Raw genomic sequence first — 20,644 nt, 5'->3', positions numbered from 1 at the left:
GGTTTATCAGACCTGAAGGAATACATCAGGAGCTTAGAACAGCTGCCTTGCAGTGTGTGGTCATAAGATCACATCTCTAATGTCCCATATGCAACAAGTGTGATCCTCCAGCTCTGCTCTCTGCCATCCTTGGCATCACCAGAATAAAAGGGTGTGAGCACCACAGAAAAAGGGTAAAACTCACAGAGCATTGCAACTGAAAAAGGTGTGCAAGCATCATGACCAGAAATGATGAATAACGAACACGTTGTAAGCACTTCAGGGGAACCTGCTGAGCATCACAATCATAACTTGTGTACCTAGACTAAAAGTGAGCATCCAGCATGCTTTTGCGAAAGCACCTTGAAATGGAATGCAAAAACTCACTAAGCACCATAGCTGAGTATGAGAATAACACAGTCTGTTGTGCAACTCCAGTCAAGTACCACATCAAAAAATGTGTGAGCACCACAGCCAGACATATGTGCAACTCCCACCAAAACAGCTACACAATTACATCTGATGGGACAAGCTGATGGTCCCCTTTGATAGTTTTATCTGATGGTGATCTAGAGATTACTCTTATGAGATCGCTAATGCTTCTTCTTGGTCGCACATGTACCTCTATTTTACTGGATGTGCCCGGGAACTTCTATGGGTTTGTTTTTTTAAGTTTCAAATAAATCCTGTTGAAATTCACATTGAAATTTTACTATACAAAGTTTTTGTTTGCTTTTTTGGATTCTGGGGTTACACACATGATTCTGAGGGCTTATTCTGCCTCTGTGCTCAGGATTCACTCTTGATGGTTTCCAGGAATCATATGGGGTACCAAAGGTCGGACCTGGATTAGATGCATGCAAAGCAAGCATCTCTCTCACAGTATTATCTCTCCTCTTTCCCCAGTATATATTTACATATTAAAGGAAAAATCCTTTTACGATACTGTGTCTTAAATTTGGTAACAACTATAGAAACTTCAGCACAATATACTTGAGCATATGGTATAAAGCAGTCTTAACTATTTCTATTCAAGAATAATGTATACTACTTCATTTACAAAAATTATACCTAAAAGATAGGATCAGCTAATTAGAAAGAAAATTAAACTTACATGTCTTATTGGGGTTGATATGCTGTTGTAGGACATCAACATTGCCCAAACTAACTACCAGGCGCCTGCCAAACCAGAATGAGACCACAGGCCCAAATCTCTCATGCAAATTAACCAGGAACTCATGTAAACTTCCTCTGCTGATGATATCTGGAAGATTACCATCTCTGAGAAAAGAATAAAATTTGAGAATCTATTTAAGCTGAAAATATTAGAAAAACAATAGTTTATTCTGAATTAACTGCAACAATAGATAAAAGCAAAGATACATAAAATTCAAACTTGACTTTTCAATTTCTATGAATACATTTGGATTCAGATTTGTGATTATTCTGAAAATTCAGAACACTTCAAACAAATAAGAACAGAAAGAAAATTTGCTCAGCCAGAGCAATAGGACAGTAGATAGGATGCTTGCCTTGTAAGCAGTTCACTGGTTTTAATCCCCAACATCATATTTGGTATTCTGAGCTTCACCAGGAGTCTCCCAAACCCCACTAGTAGTGATCACTGAATGCAGAGGCAGGAATAAGCCCTGACCACCCTTACTTCCCCACCCCCCAAAAAATAAAATTTGCTTTAGGTACTGGAAAGTCATCCAATTTTTGAAAGAACTCATTTTGAGAGACAAATGCACAGTATGATATGTCTATGAAAATCATAAAATTACATATAACAATTTTTCTTGTTTTCAATCTATTGTTAGCATTTTTTGTTTTTAAAATTAATTTAATTTTTAACTTTTTAGCATTTAATTTTTCTGTAATTAGAGGAATTAAAAGCAATTAAAGATTTTTATTTATACAGCCATCTCTTCTACTCTTAATTAAGTTTAGGATGTATGATCATCGATAAATTTAGAATAATCAAAAGTAATAAGCAAACTGAGTAATCAAAAAATGAGTTTTGATACCAAAAATAAATCACTCACTTTTCTTCTGTTGGAGTAATTCCTGGAATTCCTGAAGCTTGTCTGGTAGCCTTAAATAAAAATTAAAATAGAGTTTGGTATGATGATTATAAATATCTCATAGGTTTGATGTGTTTGACAAAACCATAAACAGTATATTTTCAATTTAGTTGAATCTCAAGAATTATATCTATAATAAAAACCAAAAATTTGGGACAGGAAAATAATTCCGTAGGTAAGGTGTTTGTAAGAGGGAAGGCTAAGAAGTGGTGAGGAACCAGGTGACGTTAGTGGAGGGAAGGGGTCACTGGTGGTGGGATAAATGTTATAATATTGCAAATTCCTAATCTCTATGAATACCTACTATATAAAACCAAACAAAAATAAAAAAACAACAAAACACTGATCTTTCCTGAAATTAATCCATTCCTCCTGCTACTAAGGCTAAAAACTTTGGTATCTTTCCTGATGTTTCTCTTTCACATTTCATATCCAATCCTTTGGGAAACTGCATGAACAAAATCACTAATGCTCCTTCTTCCATCTTTGTCCTACAAGTATATTCTTAACAGAGCAACCAAAATTATCCTTTTGAGGGTAGAAAAGATAGTACAGAGGTTAAGGAGACTGCCTTTCACCCATCCTATCAGATACTAAGCAACTGTGTCCGCCTCCCCATTACATATGATTTCCCCAGTACTACCATGGATCACTCCTGAATACAGAGTCAGAAATAGCTCTGAGCAGAGCAGAGTGTAGCCCAAGCCTCACTCCCAAATTGAAAAATTTTTTTTTAATTCTTTCCAAGTTAAAATGTCAATTCTGTTGAAAACCTCTAGTGATTTATTTCTGAATAACATTCACGTCTGTAACATGCCCCAAACTAAAATCTGCCCCTTATCCCCATCATTTTGACTAGTCTGGCTTGTTCACTCCAAACACATTTTGTTTTCCTGGAACCCTGCAGGCATGTTTCGGCTCTCATGCTTGGTATTTGCCTATTCTCTTTGTCTAGAATGCTTCCTCAGATACCTGAATGTCTTGCTCCTAAATCTTCAGGTCTCTGCTTGTGTCCATCTCCTGATCATTTACGTTAAAAGAACAATCCTGGCCAGAGCGACATAGTACAATTGGTGCATTAGGGCGCTGGCCTAGCACGAGCCACCCAGGTTCCATTCCCGGTACACCGCCACTCTGAGCCCTGCCAGGAGTGACCCCTGAATCCAAAGTCAAGAGTATGACCTGAGCACAACCCAGTGTGGCCTGGAAACAAAAAGAATCTTATCTGTTCCCAACTTTTTCCCAGAATACTTAACATTCACAGACTATGTTCATTTACTTATAGTCTGTTTCCCCTCACCAGAACCTAAAAGTTAAATGAGTCAATATACGAATGTGTCCACTGCCTCTATTCCTAGCACATGGTAGAAGTGTCTTCATAGGCTTCATTACTAATTTCCAATGATGTCTTCTTTCAGTAGGTTCATCCCTAATGAAAGAATTAAGGGTTGCTCCTGTTAGCTAATGAATGGGCAATCCTGTAAAGATTATCAAAAACTCAAGAGTGGGGCCACAGAAAAGAAAGAAAGAAAGAAAGAAAGAAAGAAAGAAAGAAAGAAAGAAAGAAAGAAAGAAAGAAAGAAAGAAAGAAAGAAAGAAAGAAAGAAAGAAAGAAAGGAAGGAAGAAAGAGAGAGGGTGGGAGAGAGAGAAGAAAGAAAGAAAGAAAGAAAGAAAGAAAGAAAGAAAGAAAGAAAGAAAGAAAGAAAGAAAGGAAGGAAGGAAGGAAGGAAGGAAGGAAGAAAGAAAGAAAGAAAGAAAGAGGAAGGAAGGAAGGAAGGAAGGAAGGAAGGAAGGAAGGAAGGAAGGAAGGAAGGAAGGAAGGAAGGAAGGAAGGAAGGAAGGGAGGAAGGAAGGGAGGGAGGAAGGAAGGGAGGGAGAAAGAAAGAAAAAAGAGAGAGAGAGAAAGAAAGGAAGGAAAGAAGAAAGAAAGAAAGAGAAAGAAAGAAAGAAAGAAAGAAAGAAAGAAAGAAAGAAAGAAAGAAAGAAAGAAAGAAAGAAAGAAAGAAAGAAAGAAAGAAAGAAAGAAAGAAAGAAAGAAAAGAAAAAGAGAGAGGGGAAGAAAAGAAAAAAGGAGGTCGGCTTCTCAGAAAAGAAAACAGACTGAAAACTCCTGATTGTTATCTGCAATATTCCTATCTAATACAGATGCAGCGGTGAAAGCCCGTTAAGGTGAACTGAAGATGGTCGTTCCTCCATTAGTTTCTTTGTTGACATGATCAAGTAGCATCCTAGGGGTTCGGAGTTATACCCTGGGGTCCTGGACTCGCTCACCCACTATCCCAAGTACCCCTTTGACCAGGCGCCTGAAGCCCTTCAGGACCGTTGCTTTCCAGTCCTGATAAAGGGAAGGGCTGACAGGGAAAAGCAACCAACACACACAGTACAATGCTTGACGAATCCTTAGGTGGGGCTCGGAAATTTTCCTTTCCTTTAAAAAAAAAAAAAAATTAGGCCACAGCCAGAAGTGCTCAGGGATCACTCCCGGGAGGGACGGAGATGGAACCCGTGGCCACTGCGTGCAAGTCAAGCACCCGACCCGCTCTACTACGGCTCTTCTGGAATTTTCAAGTTGGCAGGGTGAGCGCCAAGAGTGCCAAGAAAATACCCAAAGGAACCTCAGCGGTCCCCGGAGCAGTGGCATGGCCACGTCGGTCGCCGGGAGACAAGCCCCGAAACTATTTCTAGCCATAAGGCGGCCGGGCCGGTTTCCCGGCTTCTTCAGCGGCGCCTTTCGCCCACCTCGCTCAAACCCTGAAACCAGGGAGCCTGCAGTGACGCGTCCGCGCGCCCCTCGCGAGATGTCACGTGGGCCCAGGCGGTGCTCGCGCGGGGCGGGAACCCTCCCAGGCCACGCCCCACTGTGGCCACGCCCCCACTGTAACCACGCCCCTCCGTGGCCCCGCCCCGCCCTGCCTGGCCCCTTCCCCCCATCCCGGGCCCTTTGCGGGCAGAGCCAGACTGAGGCCGGGCTGGCGGCCAAGAGCTCCCCAGGACCGGATGGACCCTTACCGGGTAGAGGTAGAGCACCGCTCCCACCAACGCCAGCAAGAAGGTGACGGCGAAGATGGCGAAGTCCAGCATGGCCCTACTTCGGGGCAGCCACGTCGCGGAGCCCCCTGCTCGGGTAGCCGCGCCTCAGCCTGGCCGGGAAGGAGCGCATGGGCGGAGGCCGCGGGCGCCCCGGGAGCGAATGGGCCGTCGGGGCGGGGCCGGGGCTGGCCGCCGGGTGGCCCGCGGACGGAGGAGGGAGGGAGTGCGGTGGACCAGGCACGCAAGCGGAGCCCCACACTGAACTGGAAATTGCGGGAGGGAGACTTTGGACACCCCTACCGTCGTGTGGAAGGAGGAGAGCTATAGAGCCCAGGCCTCTCTGAATGTTCCGACTTGTCGTGCCTCTCGGAGCAGCACCTTTGCCAAACCTCTGAGCCAGTGGCTCTCGGAGTGTGGCACAGGGATCACCACTACCAGCAACAGCAGCAGCCCCAGCAAAACCAGAAGACTTGTTGTAAATGCAGAGTCCCCACCTTCAGAATCAGGCCTGGCAGGGTGAAGGGTACAGGGATCTAAGAAATCTGTTCAGGCCAGGGAGGATAAGCGGCCTGAAGTCTTCAAAGGGAGCTGTCTCATGGCTAAGTCACCTGATGCTGATGTCCCCCACAGTGTTCCAGCACCCCTCCTTCCACCAGTGTACGCATCCCAGCACCAGTGTCCTCAATTTCCCTCTTAATTACCCCCAGCCCGCCCTCCCCCCTCTCTTTCTCCCTCTCTCTAACTCCCTCCTTTTGGGCATTGTGGTTTGCAATACAGATACGGAAAGTTTGTCATGTTTATCCTGAGATGTTCTTCCTTCACCAAAGAATGTCTGAAGACCTAGTAAATGTGTTTTCTAGACATTCTTTTCAAGAATGAAGGCAGCAAATTGTTCGGTGGTAGATCAGATTTCCTGGCTCCATCAGCATTTCAGAGGGTTGTTTTCTGAGCTTCCTAAGAGTAGAAATTATAGCACATAGAGTTGCCTATAGGATTAGGTTATGTATTTTATGAAAAGTGCTTGGATGGTTCCTGGCTAGAGAGATCTACTTAAAACATTTAGTATTAGTTGTACAGGGAATAAAATTTTCCTTAGGATACCTCTTCTGTTTTTTATGATTACATTTTTTACATTTTTACTTTTTTTCTCCCCAACTTTTGCTCTGGTCCTAGTTAGGAGCAAGGAGCTCAGAGATGTTCAAATCTGGTGCTTCTGCATGCAAACCACGTGCACCATCTTTTGAGCTGCTACCCCTGCCTACATGGATAATAGTTGCTTATTCACTGGGGCTATTTTATAGTCTTTTTTTTTTTCTTAATCATCTGTCACATAGTTCTAACCTATCAGTGAAGTTGGAGAGACGGTACAGGGGTTAGGGCACTTACCTTGAATGCCACATACTGGGTTTCACTCTCCAGCACCCAGATGTGGTTTCCCATTCACCTTCCCTTGCACTGCCAGGAGTGACCCCTGATCCCTGATCCCTGTGGTAGCTCAGTGGCAAGCAAGCAAGAAACATCAGGATATCCAGCCCTGCTTCCCAGTGTGACTCTAGCAGCATTAGTTTGGGGTTCCTGGCAATAGAAAGTGTGTAAGCACTACAAGCTGGGCTTGCCACCTCAGGCAAGTACTGCAGTCAAAATTTGCTCAAGCACCACAGCATGACTGTGGCCTGTGGGAAATTGCACAATCACGTGTATGCAACCCAAGTCATCGTAATACCAAGGGGAGGGGAATACATATATAATATTGTGTGTAATACACATATATACACACATATACATATATAGTTTATTATATAGTTTAGCTAGTAAGGGACTAATTTTATGTTTTGGGACCATACCTAGTGGTGCTCAGGGATCACTCCTGGCTCTGCTTAGGAATCATTTCTGGTAGTGCTCAGAGGACACTGTGAGGTGTCAGGGATCAAATGGGTCCCGCTGTACTTATGTATATGGGCCTTATTCACTCAGGATTTAGAATTTAAATGTTAGCTTGAGCATCTGAAATTGGATCTGAATAGTGCTTGTTTGGTTAACTAAAACCTGTCAAATATTATTCAACTTGACAGGCATTTCAGTATCAGCAAAGGCCAAAAGTACTCAATCTGAAAGGTATTTCAGGAGCCAGCAAACTAAGGAGTGCAGGATCTCCTGTTTTTCTGTCATTTTTTAAAAACTATCTCTACCCTCTTCACTTTGTTGTGATGACTGGAGATTGTACACATGCGTGGCTGTGGTGCCAGGGGTGTTCCACATCACGTTGGGGCCTGAATACACTTAGTATTGGTGTTAGTCCTTTGGTTGTGATGCTTGCATGTCTCAATGGGGCTTGATCTCTTAGTTTAGGCATCTGCATTATGGTTGTGGTGCTCTTCTGGGGTCACTGGTGCTCACACCTGTGCTTGCCAGAAACCACATTTTCCGACTCTGGTTCTTGTACTTTTCAGCTCTGCTGTCAGTGAGGGATCACATCCCTTTGTGGTGTTTTTGCACATCTGGCTGTAGTGCCACTGGAAATTGGCTTGCAGTGCGAGGGATCACAGACAGCATCAATCCAGGCTCAAATGGCAGAGGACCTTGAACCAGCACATATAGGATACCTGGGATTTTGAACTTGTGAACATGATTGCAAGCCAGTCCATCCCCCATTTTTTCCCCCCTCTGAGCCAACCCTGATTCTTTCTCCACAATTTTAAAATCTTCATTGATGACTGGCCAGCTGACCAAGTCTTTCTGTAATGCTGTATATATTTTAGCAGAGACTATTCTTTGCCCTCACAAGAGAATGGCATGGTGGACTTCTAAAGATATGCCCACTGTAGGTGATTTTCACTTGCATCCATCTTTTAAGACCACCTACAAGTAATGCTTCCATTTAGCTGTTAACCACTTTTGCCTTTACTCACATACTGAGTCATCCCATGTATAAAGCAAGAGATTTTTTTCTCTTCCGCCCCCAGTCACGAGAATGTAAAACCAAACTTGTGAACTGAAGGATAGGCACTGGTGCAGCAGTGAGGCTGCTATGGGAATCTAGGGTACTTGCTCATGCCGCTTGCTTTTGTCCTTTTTGGCAGTGCTGGAAAACAATCTTTTGACAGGAAGGTATTAGGTGCCATTTTGCTATATCTTTTCAAGGATGTTTGCTGTACAAACATGCGTGGAAGAAAAAGATATTCTCCTTTTGGGATAGATTTGTTTACTCAACAGAGTGTATGTCTCCCTCCAGAGCAAAGATCAGGCTGGTTTGCTGGCAGCTGCGTAACCTTTACTCTGGGGGAAGACTCAACTTTCCTAAACTCAGATTCTTCATCTGTAAGATTGTGAAGTGTATTATAATTTCATCTAGAAGTTTATAGTTATAGATTGTACATTTAGTTTAGGATTCAATTCAAGGTAAAAGCACACAATCGCTCTATTCCATATGGATAGCCAGTTCCAGCACCATTTGTGGAAAAATAATTCTTTCCATTAAAACGTACCATTAAATTACACCTGACCCTACATTGGCTTTTTTTTTTCCTGTGGGCATGGGAGGGAAGAGAGGGCAGGTCACACTCAATGGGGCCTCAGGGGCTACTTCTGGCTCAGTGCTTAACAGTCGCTACTAAAGTGCTCAGGGTAAGGGCTCAAAGCTGGGCCTCCTGCATCCAAAGCATGCACTCTAGCCACTGAGCTATCTTTCTGGCCTCCTGCACTTTTTTTTCTTTCAAAAGCTAGATAGTTTTTTATTGAAACTTATTTAGAAAGATGCGAGGAAAGAGAAAAGGTGAAGTGTGTGTTTAAGAGAGAACACAGGCCTCAGGCAAAACATCAGAGACATGCTTGATGAGCAAGCCTGCACTGATTTTTAACTGTTAATCCAATGTTTGAATTAATGGGACACCACACTTGGTCTGCCTCCCATCTATTTGTGTTTGTTTTGGGGTTACACCTGAAAGTGCTCAGGGCTCTTCACTCCTAGTGGGCTCAGGGGACCATATGGGGTGCCGAAGATTGAACCCAGGTCCACCATGTGCAAAGCAAGTGCCCTATCCACTGTACTATCTCTTTGCCCCTAGCCTCCATCTATATTTAAAAAGGATTTTTCATATAACAGATGTGAATAATAATACAAATAATATTCATTTAAAAATGATTAATGGTAATTCACAATTCTCTAGCCTTTTCTTAGCTCTATCTCTGCTAAATTACAACTCATCTTTGAACATGCCCCTCTCAGAGAGCCCAGCAAGCTACTGAGAGTATCCTACCCATACAGCAGAGCCTGGCAAACTCCCCATGGCATATTTGATATGCCAAAAATAGTAACAAGTGTCACAATGGAGACATTACTGGTGCCTGCTCAAGCAAATAGATGAACAACAGGAGGACAGTGCTACATTGTTACAGTATCTTTGAATATGACTTTAGAAAATAAAACAAACAATGTTAAGATAAAGAGTTTTACAAGAACCAGTGCTGTCAGAATCACTAATGAAAATTTAGTGGTTAAAAACAGGTTTAAAAAAGTAGCAAAATTTTGAAAGTTAAAAAAATATTGGGGCTGGAGCATAAGCACAGCGGGTAGGGCGTTTGCCTTGCACTCGGCCAACCCGGGTTTGATTCCCAGCATCCTATATGGTCCCCTGAGTACCGCCAGGGGTAATTCCTGAGTGCAGAGCCAGGAGTAACCCCTGCGCATCGCCAGGTGTGACCCAAAAAGAAAAAAATATATTAACTGAAGAGGTAGCTCAAAGGGCTGAGTGCGTATTTTACATGCAAGAGGCTAGGGTTCAATCCCTGATACCAAATGGTCCCCTGAGATTAGAGCTGGGAGTAGCTCTTGAGCTTTGCTAGGGTGTGGCCCAACTTCCACACCCAAGTTTTAAAATAAAAAATTTCAGTATTATTGTGTAGAACAAACACTTCTTTGATGCTTAGTATTGTTTCTGGACTTAGTTTGCAGAAGGAAGGCAGTCTCTTTTTTCGTGTGTGGGGCACAGGATGCCTAGCAGTTCTTGGGGCTATGCCTGGATATACTCAACTGATGGTGTGGACCTGACAGGTTCAGTGCTCTGAAGAGGTGACGCATCGCTGGGCTACATTCCTCTGAACTATCTCCCAGACCCAGTCTTAATCAAAGATGTAAATGACCTGGTTTTGATTGTCTTGTGACTAATCTCACCGGATGAGTTTAAATTTTCAATTCTAGCAAAGAATCTTCAATAAATAGGGCACAGATGATGCTGGGCTAGATGAAACTGACATACATTCATTTCTCCTGTAATATTACTCTGAATGTTACTCTGAAAAGAAAGGACTTAACCTTGGCTAAGATAAATGAGTAGGCAAGAGGCTGTACACAGTATTTGCTAAGCATCAAATTGATTTACTTCTTTTTCAAAGGAACAGCATTTTCTATTAATCAAACTGAAGTAGTAGCAAGAGCATGGAATAGAGTTTGGATTCTTTCTTATCTCTTAGGTTGTATTAACCTAAACAAAAAGAGGATGAAGTGGTCAACAGTTTTGCTTAAGAAAATGATTGAATGTTTTAATTAAGAAAAGAAATAAAGTTTAACAAAATCAAAATATGCAGGGCCAGGAATGTTGCTTAAAATAAAAGTATATGCATAGGGGCCGGAGCAATAGTACAGTGGGTAGGGCATTTGCCTTGTATGTGGCGGACCCAGGTTCAATTCTCGGCATCCCACATGGTCCCCCAAGCACCATAAGGAGTAATTCCTGAGTACAGAGCCAGATGTAACCCGAACATTGCTGGGTGTGATCCAAAAAGCCAAAAAAAAAAAAAAAAGAGTATAGGCATAGCATGTATGAAAAATGTTTCATCTTGAGCAACTGACATGCTCCCTCTCCCACCTCCAGGAATTACCCCTTTAAAAATAAAAACAACTTGGGGCCAGAGCGATAGCACAGCGGGTAGGGCGTTTGCCTTGCACGCGGCCGACCCAGGTTCGATCCCCAGCATCCCATATGGTCCCCCAAGCACCACCAGGAGTAATTCCTGAGTGCAAAGCCAGGAGTAACCCCTGAGCATCGCTGGGTGTGACCCAAAAAGCAAAAAAATAAAAAAAAAAATAAAGACAACTTTTCATTACTTTTAATTATCAGTTTTTTGGTTTGGGGGCTGTCCTCAGTGCCTGAGTGCCCTCAGGGAACACTCCTGGCAGAACTTAGGGGATGATAGGAGGTGCCAGGGATTGAACCCGGGTTGGCTGCATGCAAGGTATTTTACCTACTCTACTCTCATCTCCGGTCTCTCAAACATTTTTTTAAAGCAAAAAAACCAAATGTAAATTCACTGACTACAAATGGAGGGATTATGATCATTTCTTTAAAAAAAAGTTACAATATTTTTGAGATGACTAAAAGGAAATGTTTAATCAATTAATATGAAAATACTAGGCAACTGATGTAACATTTATCTTGTACACAAAGGAATTTACAGAAAAATATGCCATTCCTTTGAAAAATAAGTAAATCAACCTGATGCTCAACACATACTGTGTAGTCTCTTGCCTACTCATTTAACTTAACCAAAGTTGTCCTTTCTTTAGTGGGGAGGGTCACATCATTCGATGCTACATTCAGGGTTTCTCTAGGCTATGCACTCAAGGATCACTCCTGGTTGGAACCTGGGTCAGTTGCATGGTAGGAAAGTACCATACTTGACGTACTATCTCTCCAGCCCTGGGAAGGTTAAGTTCTAATCAAATTTGGGATTGAGAATTACAAATCAGATAAAGAAAGTGATATCATTTATTTTGGTTGAAACTCATTCTCATATACAAAGCTAATTTATTTTGTACAAAATAAATGTACATTCTTAAGTATTAGAATACAAATTTCCAAGACTGAAAGTGCAAAATTTTCAATTAATTTAATCATGCTATACAGAAACACATCAAACATCAGCTCATATACACACTGAAAAAAATTTTAAATAGCATTCAATGTGACAAAACAAAACATACATTTAATTTTAAAAGGAAGAGAAAGAATGTATTGCACCAGATTAACATTATAAGACTACTAATCAAAATTATTTACACATCTTTAGTCTAAAACTTTCTCAACTTTAAAGCCTTTTTTGGTATACAAATATTCACTGAGTCACAGCTTGCAGTCATTAATTAGATATAAATAAAGTTTAACATTTTTTCATGGTAAATTCCAGTAGAATCATGAGAAAGACCATTTTATATAAATATACAACTTTCTGAATTCCTTATTTAAGTAGCAGCACAATTTGCAAGTATTTAATAAGTTATTCTGAATTTTCAACTACTCTGAACTGACTATTAGGTGTATTTATATATGTGTTATTACTTGTATTCCTTAATAACATTAAAATGATCCTTTTTAATATGGGTCCCAGAAAAACTGACAAATAATGTAACATTTGATTTTTGTATTTTTCTGTCATTTAATTCTGTAACACTGCAACTAATAGAAAAAGAATGTCTGGTTATATCTGCTTAACTTTTGGTAATTTTTATGTTCCAAATCTATAAAAAGAAGCAAGTCCAGGAAAGTAAAATCATATCCGTTACGCATTTCTGAAGGAAAATGACTACATGGTTCCCTAATAATTTTTCTTATGTAAAGTTAACTGAAACAGTAGTCACAAGAAAATTTGTGATGTTACTTATGAATCACAACAGTAAAAGCCAGAACAAGAAAAGTGTTAGATATATGACTTTAATATATCTACTATAATACATCATAATTTATGAGAAACTATAGGCACCATTACAATTAAAGAAAAATTTGTTTAAGAAAAGCAATCAAAAAAAAGAAGAAAAAAAAGCGATCAAAACAGCAAAGAAAATATTTTTCTTAATTCCTAAAAAGGTAACTGAAATCTTTTAAATCTGATAAATGTCTTTCTACATTAACCAGTTTTCTTTTTAAGTTGCTTACTACTTTTAGAAAGAAAAATCTATCATAGGTAGGTGTTACTTCTCGGTAATGCAAAAGGGGAATTTATTGAATGTGGGTGAGCTTGCAAAAATTTTAAAGCATATATATATTTTTTTAGCTTTTGGGGTCATACATGGCAATGCTCAGGGGTTACTCCTAGCTCTGCAGTCAGGAATTACTCCTGGTGGTGCTCATGAGAACATATGGGATGTCAGGGATTGAACCCAGGTGGGCCACATGCAAAGCAAATGCCTTACCCTTTGTGCTATCCCTTACCCAGTGCATGATCACTCTTGCCCCAAGCATATTGTCTTTATATTTCATATTTTATAAATGTAAATATAATAAAATAGTTTTCTTAATCCCACTGAAATTCTAATGTATTTTTATCCTCAAATTATAATGTTATACTGTAATGGTATTAGAAATAGTTTATCATTTAGTACACTTAAGTTAAAAATATTAAATAAGGGGCTGGAGCAATAGCACAGCGGGTAGGGCGTTTGCCTTGCACGCGGCCGACCCAGGTTCGATTCCCAGCATCCCATATGGTCCCCTGAGCACCGCCGGGAGTAATTCCTGAGTGCAGAGCCAGGAGTAACCCCTGTGCATCGCCAGGTGTGACCCAAAAAGCAAAAAAAAAAAAAAAAAAAAAATTAAATAAGACAGTAACCATATAAGTGAAATAAAAGTGCACTCTGGCACATCCCTCCAAAACTCCATTGACAGTCAATTCTGAAAATACACAGCTAAGTTTTTCAGTAACTGAATTATGTTCTTTTTCTTGTGATGATTATGGTAATATTTTCTGAATAAGTTTTCAAGGAAACACATTAGAACTATACATGAAAAACAAATATTAAATCAGTGCTTTCTGTGTTTATTCCTTCCTTCTAAATTTCAGTTAGTGAGTTTATAGTCACTTTTACAAAGCATATGTAGTCGTATCTGTTCTGTTTTCACTAAAGTATTAGTGTTAAAGATCCACATATGTAATATGCTGAGAAAAAGCCTATATAATGAAAATGTCAGTGAGATAACCTATGAAGATGTATCTTAGATGAGTTACTACAGGTTACCACAAAAGTACCTGACAGCATTTTCACACAAGGTGTTCATACTAAAGAAAAACACATAACTAAATCTAGAAAGGCCTTACACATTTGGTATATAAAATTGTCATTTTCAATTTAGGAGTAAACATCTTAATTATTAACGCTTTATCTTCTACAAAAAACAAAAAGATCAGTTTTACATAGAGGTTATATCTATAAAAATTGCCAAAAGCACTTAAGGAATCTATTCAATACATTTTATTAGGAAAATTCTATTGATTGATAGCTTCAAGGTCATCAAAGATTTAATTATTTTAAATATAGAATTTATATCTGAGGATTATGAATACTTTAAAAATTATGTGGTTACTTATAAATTAAAAATATTACTGAATTTGGATGCACAATATGCACTGAGTTACTAGCAACTAATATAATCAAACACTTTTTAGAGGTGAATGTTAGTTACAATTTTCAAGTGTGAAAGATGTGAAGAGAAATTACAATAAATACCTGGGACAGAGAAATGGTATAGTGGGTAAGGTGCTTGTCTTGAACACAAGCAACTTTGGTTCAATCCTTGGTACCACCATCTAGTCCCCTGAACATAGAGCCAGGAGTAAGCCCAAAAAACAAAATTAAAATAAAGCAACTAAAAAGGAATTTGCTTCTACAGCATGCAAAACAATTAGATCAAACAAATTTTAGACAAATGCCTTTGATAGTGATTACATCAAAGGCATTTGTCTTTGTGATTATTTTCAAATAAGTGTATGACTACTAGGTCTGACTTATAAAAATGAATGAATACAATTTATATAAGTTTTATTAATACAAAAAATTTTTATACCAAGAATATCAAGTAAGAAGATTCAGCAAGTCCAAATTCCCTAGTATTTATAATTTATAAAACTTTAAGGACACATATAGTCTCTATATATGGTCACACTTTGTAGAGCTTGAGAGGGAACCATGTGGTGGCATGGATTAAATCCGGGACTTTATATGAAGAGCATCCATCTAGAACTTAATTATTTCCCCAGTTCCTGATCTGTAATCTTGATTATTTAACCACTGGTATAGAAGGTGCTAAACTCAAAACGAAGTAGTAAAGTTACAGGACCAGAGATAGAAAGCACAAGAGTTGATGCACTTTACTTGCATGCAGCCACTTAGTTTGATTATTGACCTAACATAGTTCCCTGAGCATCACAGGTATGGGTCCAATAAATAAAGTTAAGGCTAACACTTCAATTATATTGAAGTAAGATATAGTTCAATGGCACTAGATTGTTATCACATTAGAAAAAGCACCACCAAGATTCAAGAAAACTACAAAAATAACCTTCTGGATGGGGTCATGGTTTGAATGGGTCACAGTTAAAAGACATCAAATGGTAAATATATTATCATATATGACCTAGGCAAAAAGAAAAATGGGGTAATAAGGTTAAAAAATACAGAAAATGTGTATTTGTTGAGTTTGGTTAAAATATTTAAGATAGTATTTAAGATCATCATCATCGTCATCATCACCCCATTGATCGTTGAACTTCTTGCGCAGTCTCAGTAACGTTTCCATTTGTCCTAGCCCTGAGATTTTAGAAGCCTCTCTATACTCATCCTTCCCAACGATGCCACATTGGAGGCTCTTTCAGGGTCAGGGGAATGAGACCCAATTTGTTACTGGTTTTGGCATCGGAATACACCATGGGGAGTTTGTGAGGCTCTCCCATGTGGGCAGGAAACTCTCGGTAGCTTGCCAGGTTCTCCCAGAGGGAGAAGTAGGCTATAAGATATCACTATAAGATTAAATTGAAATATTTAAATAGTAAAAAATATTTAAGAAAGATCAATAGCCAGGACAAGAAGTTTCAGTTGTTGAGAGAACCAGTTACTTATCAGGGCAGGTTAGGAGTCTTAACTATTAGGCAAGCAAGGAGACAATTAAAGAAAAACATTAAATTTAGAAAGGTAAGACTGTTTCATTTCTTTTATCAGGCAAAATCTAAAATCTAAAGACGGACTTGAGAATTATCTGCAGAAGACGAATTTAGTGATGTATTTGAGGATATCAACCTTCACATAAAATATATTATTTATGTAGTATTTATACTTAATACAGTTCATGCAGTTGCATCATTTCATTGGAAAATTGACAGATGCTATTCATTTTAAAATATAAAATATAATCTGTAAAAGGAACTAAAATTTTTCATTAATTAATTAGAAACACTAATATAAAAATACATAAGCAAAGGCTGTATGCTTATAACTTTTCTTCTTTCCTTTTTTTTTTTTTTGAGTCACACCTGGCGATGCACATGGGTTACTCCTGGGTCTGCACTAAGGAATTACTCTTGGTAGTGCTTGGGGGACCATATGGGATTCTGGGCCCCTGAGTCGGCCCTGTGCAAGGCAAACGCTTTACCTGCTATACTATAGCTCCAGCCCCAGCTTATAATTATTTTTAAAATCTGTTAGTCAAATAATTTTCTCTACCTATGTCCATCCAAGTGAAATATTAGATCTTATGTTAATCACTGTATCACTAATCACTGTCATCCCATTGTTTGTTCATCGATTTGCTCAATCGGGCAACAGTAACGTCTCTATGTGAGATTTGTTGCTACTGTTTTTGGCATAGCGAATACGCCACTGGTAGCTTGCCAGGCTCTGCCATGAGGGCGAGATACTCTCAGTAGCTTATCGGGCTCTCCGAGAGGGGCAGAGGAATCAAACCCATGTCGGCCGTGTGCAAGGCAAACACCCTACCCGCTGTGCTATTGCTCCAGCCCACCACTCTGAGAACATTGCCAATTTATACTATTATACAATATAGAAACAGCTTTTTTTTTTATTTTGCTTTTTGGGTCACACCCAGCAATGCTCAGGGGTAACTCCTGGTGGTGCTTGGGGGTACCATATGGGATGCTGGGGATCAAACCCAGGTCGGCTGCGTGCAAGGCAAACGCCCAGCCCACTGAACTATCACTCCAGCCCCCTAGGGACAATTTTAATGATAATATCCAATTTAACACAATCCCCTAAAGTAAATATTTCCAATGATTTTATCTAATGAATCTTAATTCTGTGGCTAAATTAAAATTCAAAGGATATATTATTCTGTGAATAGTTCAAATTTGCTTATTTAATAGACAAACTAATTTCCTCTTGACTGCTCTAGCATTCTCAAATAGTTTTCTAAAAAATATCCACAATTACATTTTTACTTTTGGACAAAGTAATATAAGAAATCAATCCACTAACATGTAGTGTTAGGTTATTTAAGTCTATAAAAATTTTATCATTTGTGCTATACAATGAATACTGCTTGCTCAATTTTTCATCAAAAAAGCAACAAAGTAAAATACCATATATTTCCTAATAATGAGTTTAACTTTTAAAAACAATGTATAAGTATTAAAAATAATTTTGACATACAATTTATTTAAGTGACCTTAAAAATAAAGAAGATATCCTAACTTAAAAACCTCTGGACAAGGACCAAGAAGATGGTCTGGTGGTTTAAAGCACTGACCTAGTAGCATGAACAAGGCCTAGTGTTTAAACCTCAATACTTCCAGCATACTCTGAGGAGATTCCTGATAGCTCAGTGATCCTGGGGAGAAAGGGCCTAGAAGAGGGTTAGTGGCTTAGGAAACTCCAGAGCAAGAATGAAGTTTTATGCTTAATCCTTGGAGTCATGGATATGCCAAGGTGATCCTGACTGACCTCATTGTCAGGAGTCCCTGGAGAGGGTGTGATTTAAAACAAACAAACAAACAAACAACTCTGGGTGAACAAAAGAAAAATATCCAAATAAAGAAACAGTCTCCTGGAAAAATCAACATAGAAAATATTAAAAAAATCAGTTGAATTGTTTGGTTCACTTGAAACGTCCAATAAAATGTAATCTATGGTGATTTGTTTGGGGGTATTTTATTGCAAATTTTTTAAGTACTCAAAAAAGGAAATATTCAATTTATATATTTGTATATATTCATACATATATGTATATATATTTATATATAGAACATGAATATATAATATACATACATGTCTATTTTGCATTAGTTGGACCAATTTATTTCAGTGTTAATTAGCTAAAATGTAACTGGTTGGTTTATTAAGAGTTTTAAATAAAAGGAAAGAAAATTCTCTTATAACTTTCATTCGTCGAGGGCATGGAGGTAAACACAGCAGTGCTCAGAGTTTATTTCTGGCTCTGTACTCAGGGGTCACTCCTGGCAGGCTTGGGGAACCACATGGGGTGCCAGGGATAGAACCCAGGTTAGCCACATACAAAGCAAGTACCTTACCCACTATACTATCTTTCTGACCCTGCAACTTTTAATTAGTCCTAACACAAACGGCACAAATATTTATTACTTTTTTTTTTTTTTAGCTTTTTGGCCACCCCCTCCAGTGATCAGGACATGCTTCTGGCTCTGTACTCAAGGATCATTCCTGGCAGGGATCAGAGGATCATATGGGGTTGTGGGGATCAAACCTGGGTCAAGTGTGTGCAATATAAGTGCAATACCATCTTTTTAGCCTCAGATTAGATCTTTTGAAAGCTTTTCAAGATGATATCCTCTCCTTATAAATGTTTAACTCATTCACAGATTATAAAGAAAATATGAGAATAAAAAAAAACTGCAGAAGGAAAATTTATTAAATATTGAACTAAAAGACAACTGGATATAAATAAATCTGTGATTTGTGGAATCAAAAAGAATATTATGAACCTATTATAAAAAGACTTTTCACAACTCTGGCTACAGAAAACTTATTAAATATCTAGCTATTCAGTCCTTTTAAAAAAAGTGCATTTAATATATAGAATTTCCACATAATTTCAGAGGATACATGAATTTTCCAAACTTATGCAATCTCAGATTAAGAACAGCTGAAAGTATTTAAGTTCTCTAACTCATATGATGACCTTGTAAAAACCTTATGAAAAACAACTTTGCAAACCATCTTTTTGAGTTTTAAATAACTCTATCAGTGGCTCAGTGGTAGAACACTTGCTTTCCATGTGTGAGACCTTGGGTTTGATTCCCAGCACTGCTAAATATCAGTGTCTTCTCAGTCTGACATATCTAAATTACCAAACAACTCTATCAGGCTTTCACTTTAATATCCTGAAAAATTAATCATTTATCATAACAATAAACTATGCATAATAAAGTTACAAACCTAAAATTTATATGTAACATTGTAATAGAAATACATACTTCTCCTAAAATTAATATATCTAAGTGACTAGTTGCATACATTTTTAATTCACTCATCACAAAGAAATTGCAGGTAAAAATAATATATTTGGGTACCATTAGTAATTTTTCAAATTATTGGGGGTAAACAGTATTTACTCAGTGCAAAACAAGTCAAAAAATTTTAAACTTTTAAGACTCAAATTGTGCTGCAATACTACTTAAAAGACCCAAGTGTAAAAATCATAATAAGCATTTTAGTTTGGTATAATACTAAAGAAACAAATCTGTATGGTTTATACCTAGTTACTTATTTTCACTCAACCATTATTTTAAAATAATAAATATATTTCAGTAAATTCTCATTAGTAATGCACTATATAGCAGAACAAGCTAATGTACCAGTTTCAATAGTCCTAACACAAAAATGTATGCAACAGATGTCTTGAAAATATTATCCTCAATCAAACTTCCATATAAATAAGCATATTTTAATATGGTGGTCAATAAATAATAAAACAATGTACTAAATAGGACTTAATAGCCATGTCTCTTAACATTTACCTTATTTGTACCTTTATTAGAAATACCTTAAATTTTGTTATATGGAAAAATAAGCTGGTCTAATACAATTTCTTTTTCTGAGAAGTTTGCTATTAAAAATGGATCTAATCATTAGTAATTTATCACCAAATCCAATCAACATGTTTCCTCAAATTCACCTTATATTAGCCAAAATTGCTTAATCAAATTCAATAATGTAAACACGGATTTTTTTTTTTTGCATTAAGACCCTACTAGCAGTGTTGGAGGTTACTCCAGGTACTATTTGCAGAACCTGGGGGTGCCAGAATCTAAACTGGGTTTCCCACATGCAAAGCATATGCATAACCCGTTGAATTATTAATTAAGCCCTATCTAGAATTTTTAAATGAAGAATACTATAACTAAGCATTTATACACATACTATACTAGTAATCCCTTAATGATTTTCAGGGACTAAAATGTCTTAAAACATTTCAAGAAGTTAAGAGATGTGGTTAAAGTGACAATTCAATAAATCAAGTTTAAGTTATCCAAAAACTTCTACTCAGTTAAATAGAAGATGAATACAACAATCACTTGAAATCTTGAGTATTATATTCAGTTTCTCCAGCTGAAATCTGGCTGAGACGCTTGCTTGAGCCCCACAATTTTCGAGAGAGCTGACCTGTTCGTACCTGTTTAAAGTAATTCAGAGAAATGAAGAGTTAGAGTTATTCATAAGATGGGAAAAAATACATTGACACAGAAAAATAATGATTTTATGAACTTCACAATAAATACTGATTACAGCTTATGAGAT

General features: G+C 38.3%; 2 protein-coding genes across 2 annotated transcripts in view; both read right to left on the bottom strand.

The window, feature by feature from the left end:
* The window catches only part of LOC101546938 (cytochrome P450 20A1), a 49,768-nt gene extending 44,571 nt beyond the window's left edge, over nucleotides 1-5,197 (bottom strand). The window contains exons 1-3 of the mRNA XM_004601286.2: nucleotides 5,074-5,197; nucleotides 2,025-2,074; nucleotides 1,094-1,260 (exon numbers count right to left, since the gene is read on the bottom strand). Of these exons, the coding sequence (XP_004601343.2) occupies nucleotides 1,094-1,260; nucleotides 2,025-2,074; nucleotides 5,074-5,145 (289 nt within the window). The 5' untranslated portion in view covers nucleotides 5,146-5,197. The remainder of the gene's footprint in view (nucleotides 1-1,093; nucleotides 1,261-2,024; nucleotides 2,075-5,073) is intronic.
* An 8,483-nt stretch (nucleotides 5,198-13,680) lies between these two features.
* The window catches only part of NBEAL1 (neurobeachin like 1), a 163,039-nt gene continuing 156,075 nt past the window's right edge, over nucleotides 13,681-20,644 (bottom strand). Inside the window, exon 56 of the mRNA XM_055122038.1 lies at nucleotides 13,681-20,519. Coding sequence (XP_054978013.1) covers nucleotides 20,418-20,519 — 102 coding nt within the window. The 3' untranslated portion in view covers nucleotides 13,681-20,417. The remainder of the gene's footprint in view (nucleotides 20,520-20,644) is intronic.

The sequence above is a fragment of the Sorex araneus genome, chromosome X, assembly GCF_027595985.1.
Source record: "Sorex araneus isolate mSorAra2 chromosome X, mSorAra2.pri, whole genome shotgun sequence".
Taxonomy (NCBI): Eukaryota; Metazoa; Chordata; class Mammalia; order Eulipotyphla; family Soricidae; genus Sorex; species Sorex araneus.
This window is presented reverse-complemented; position numbering and strand designations above follow the sequence as displayed.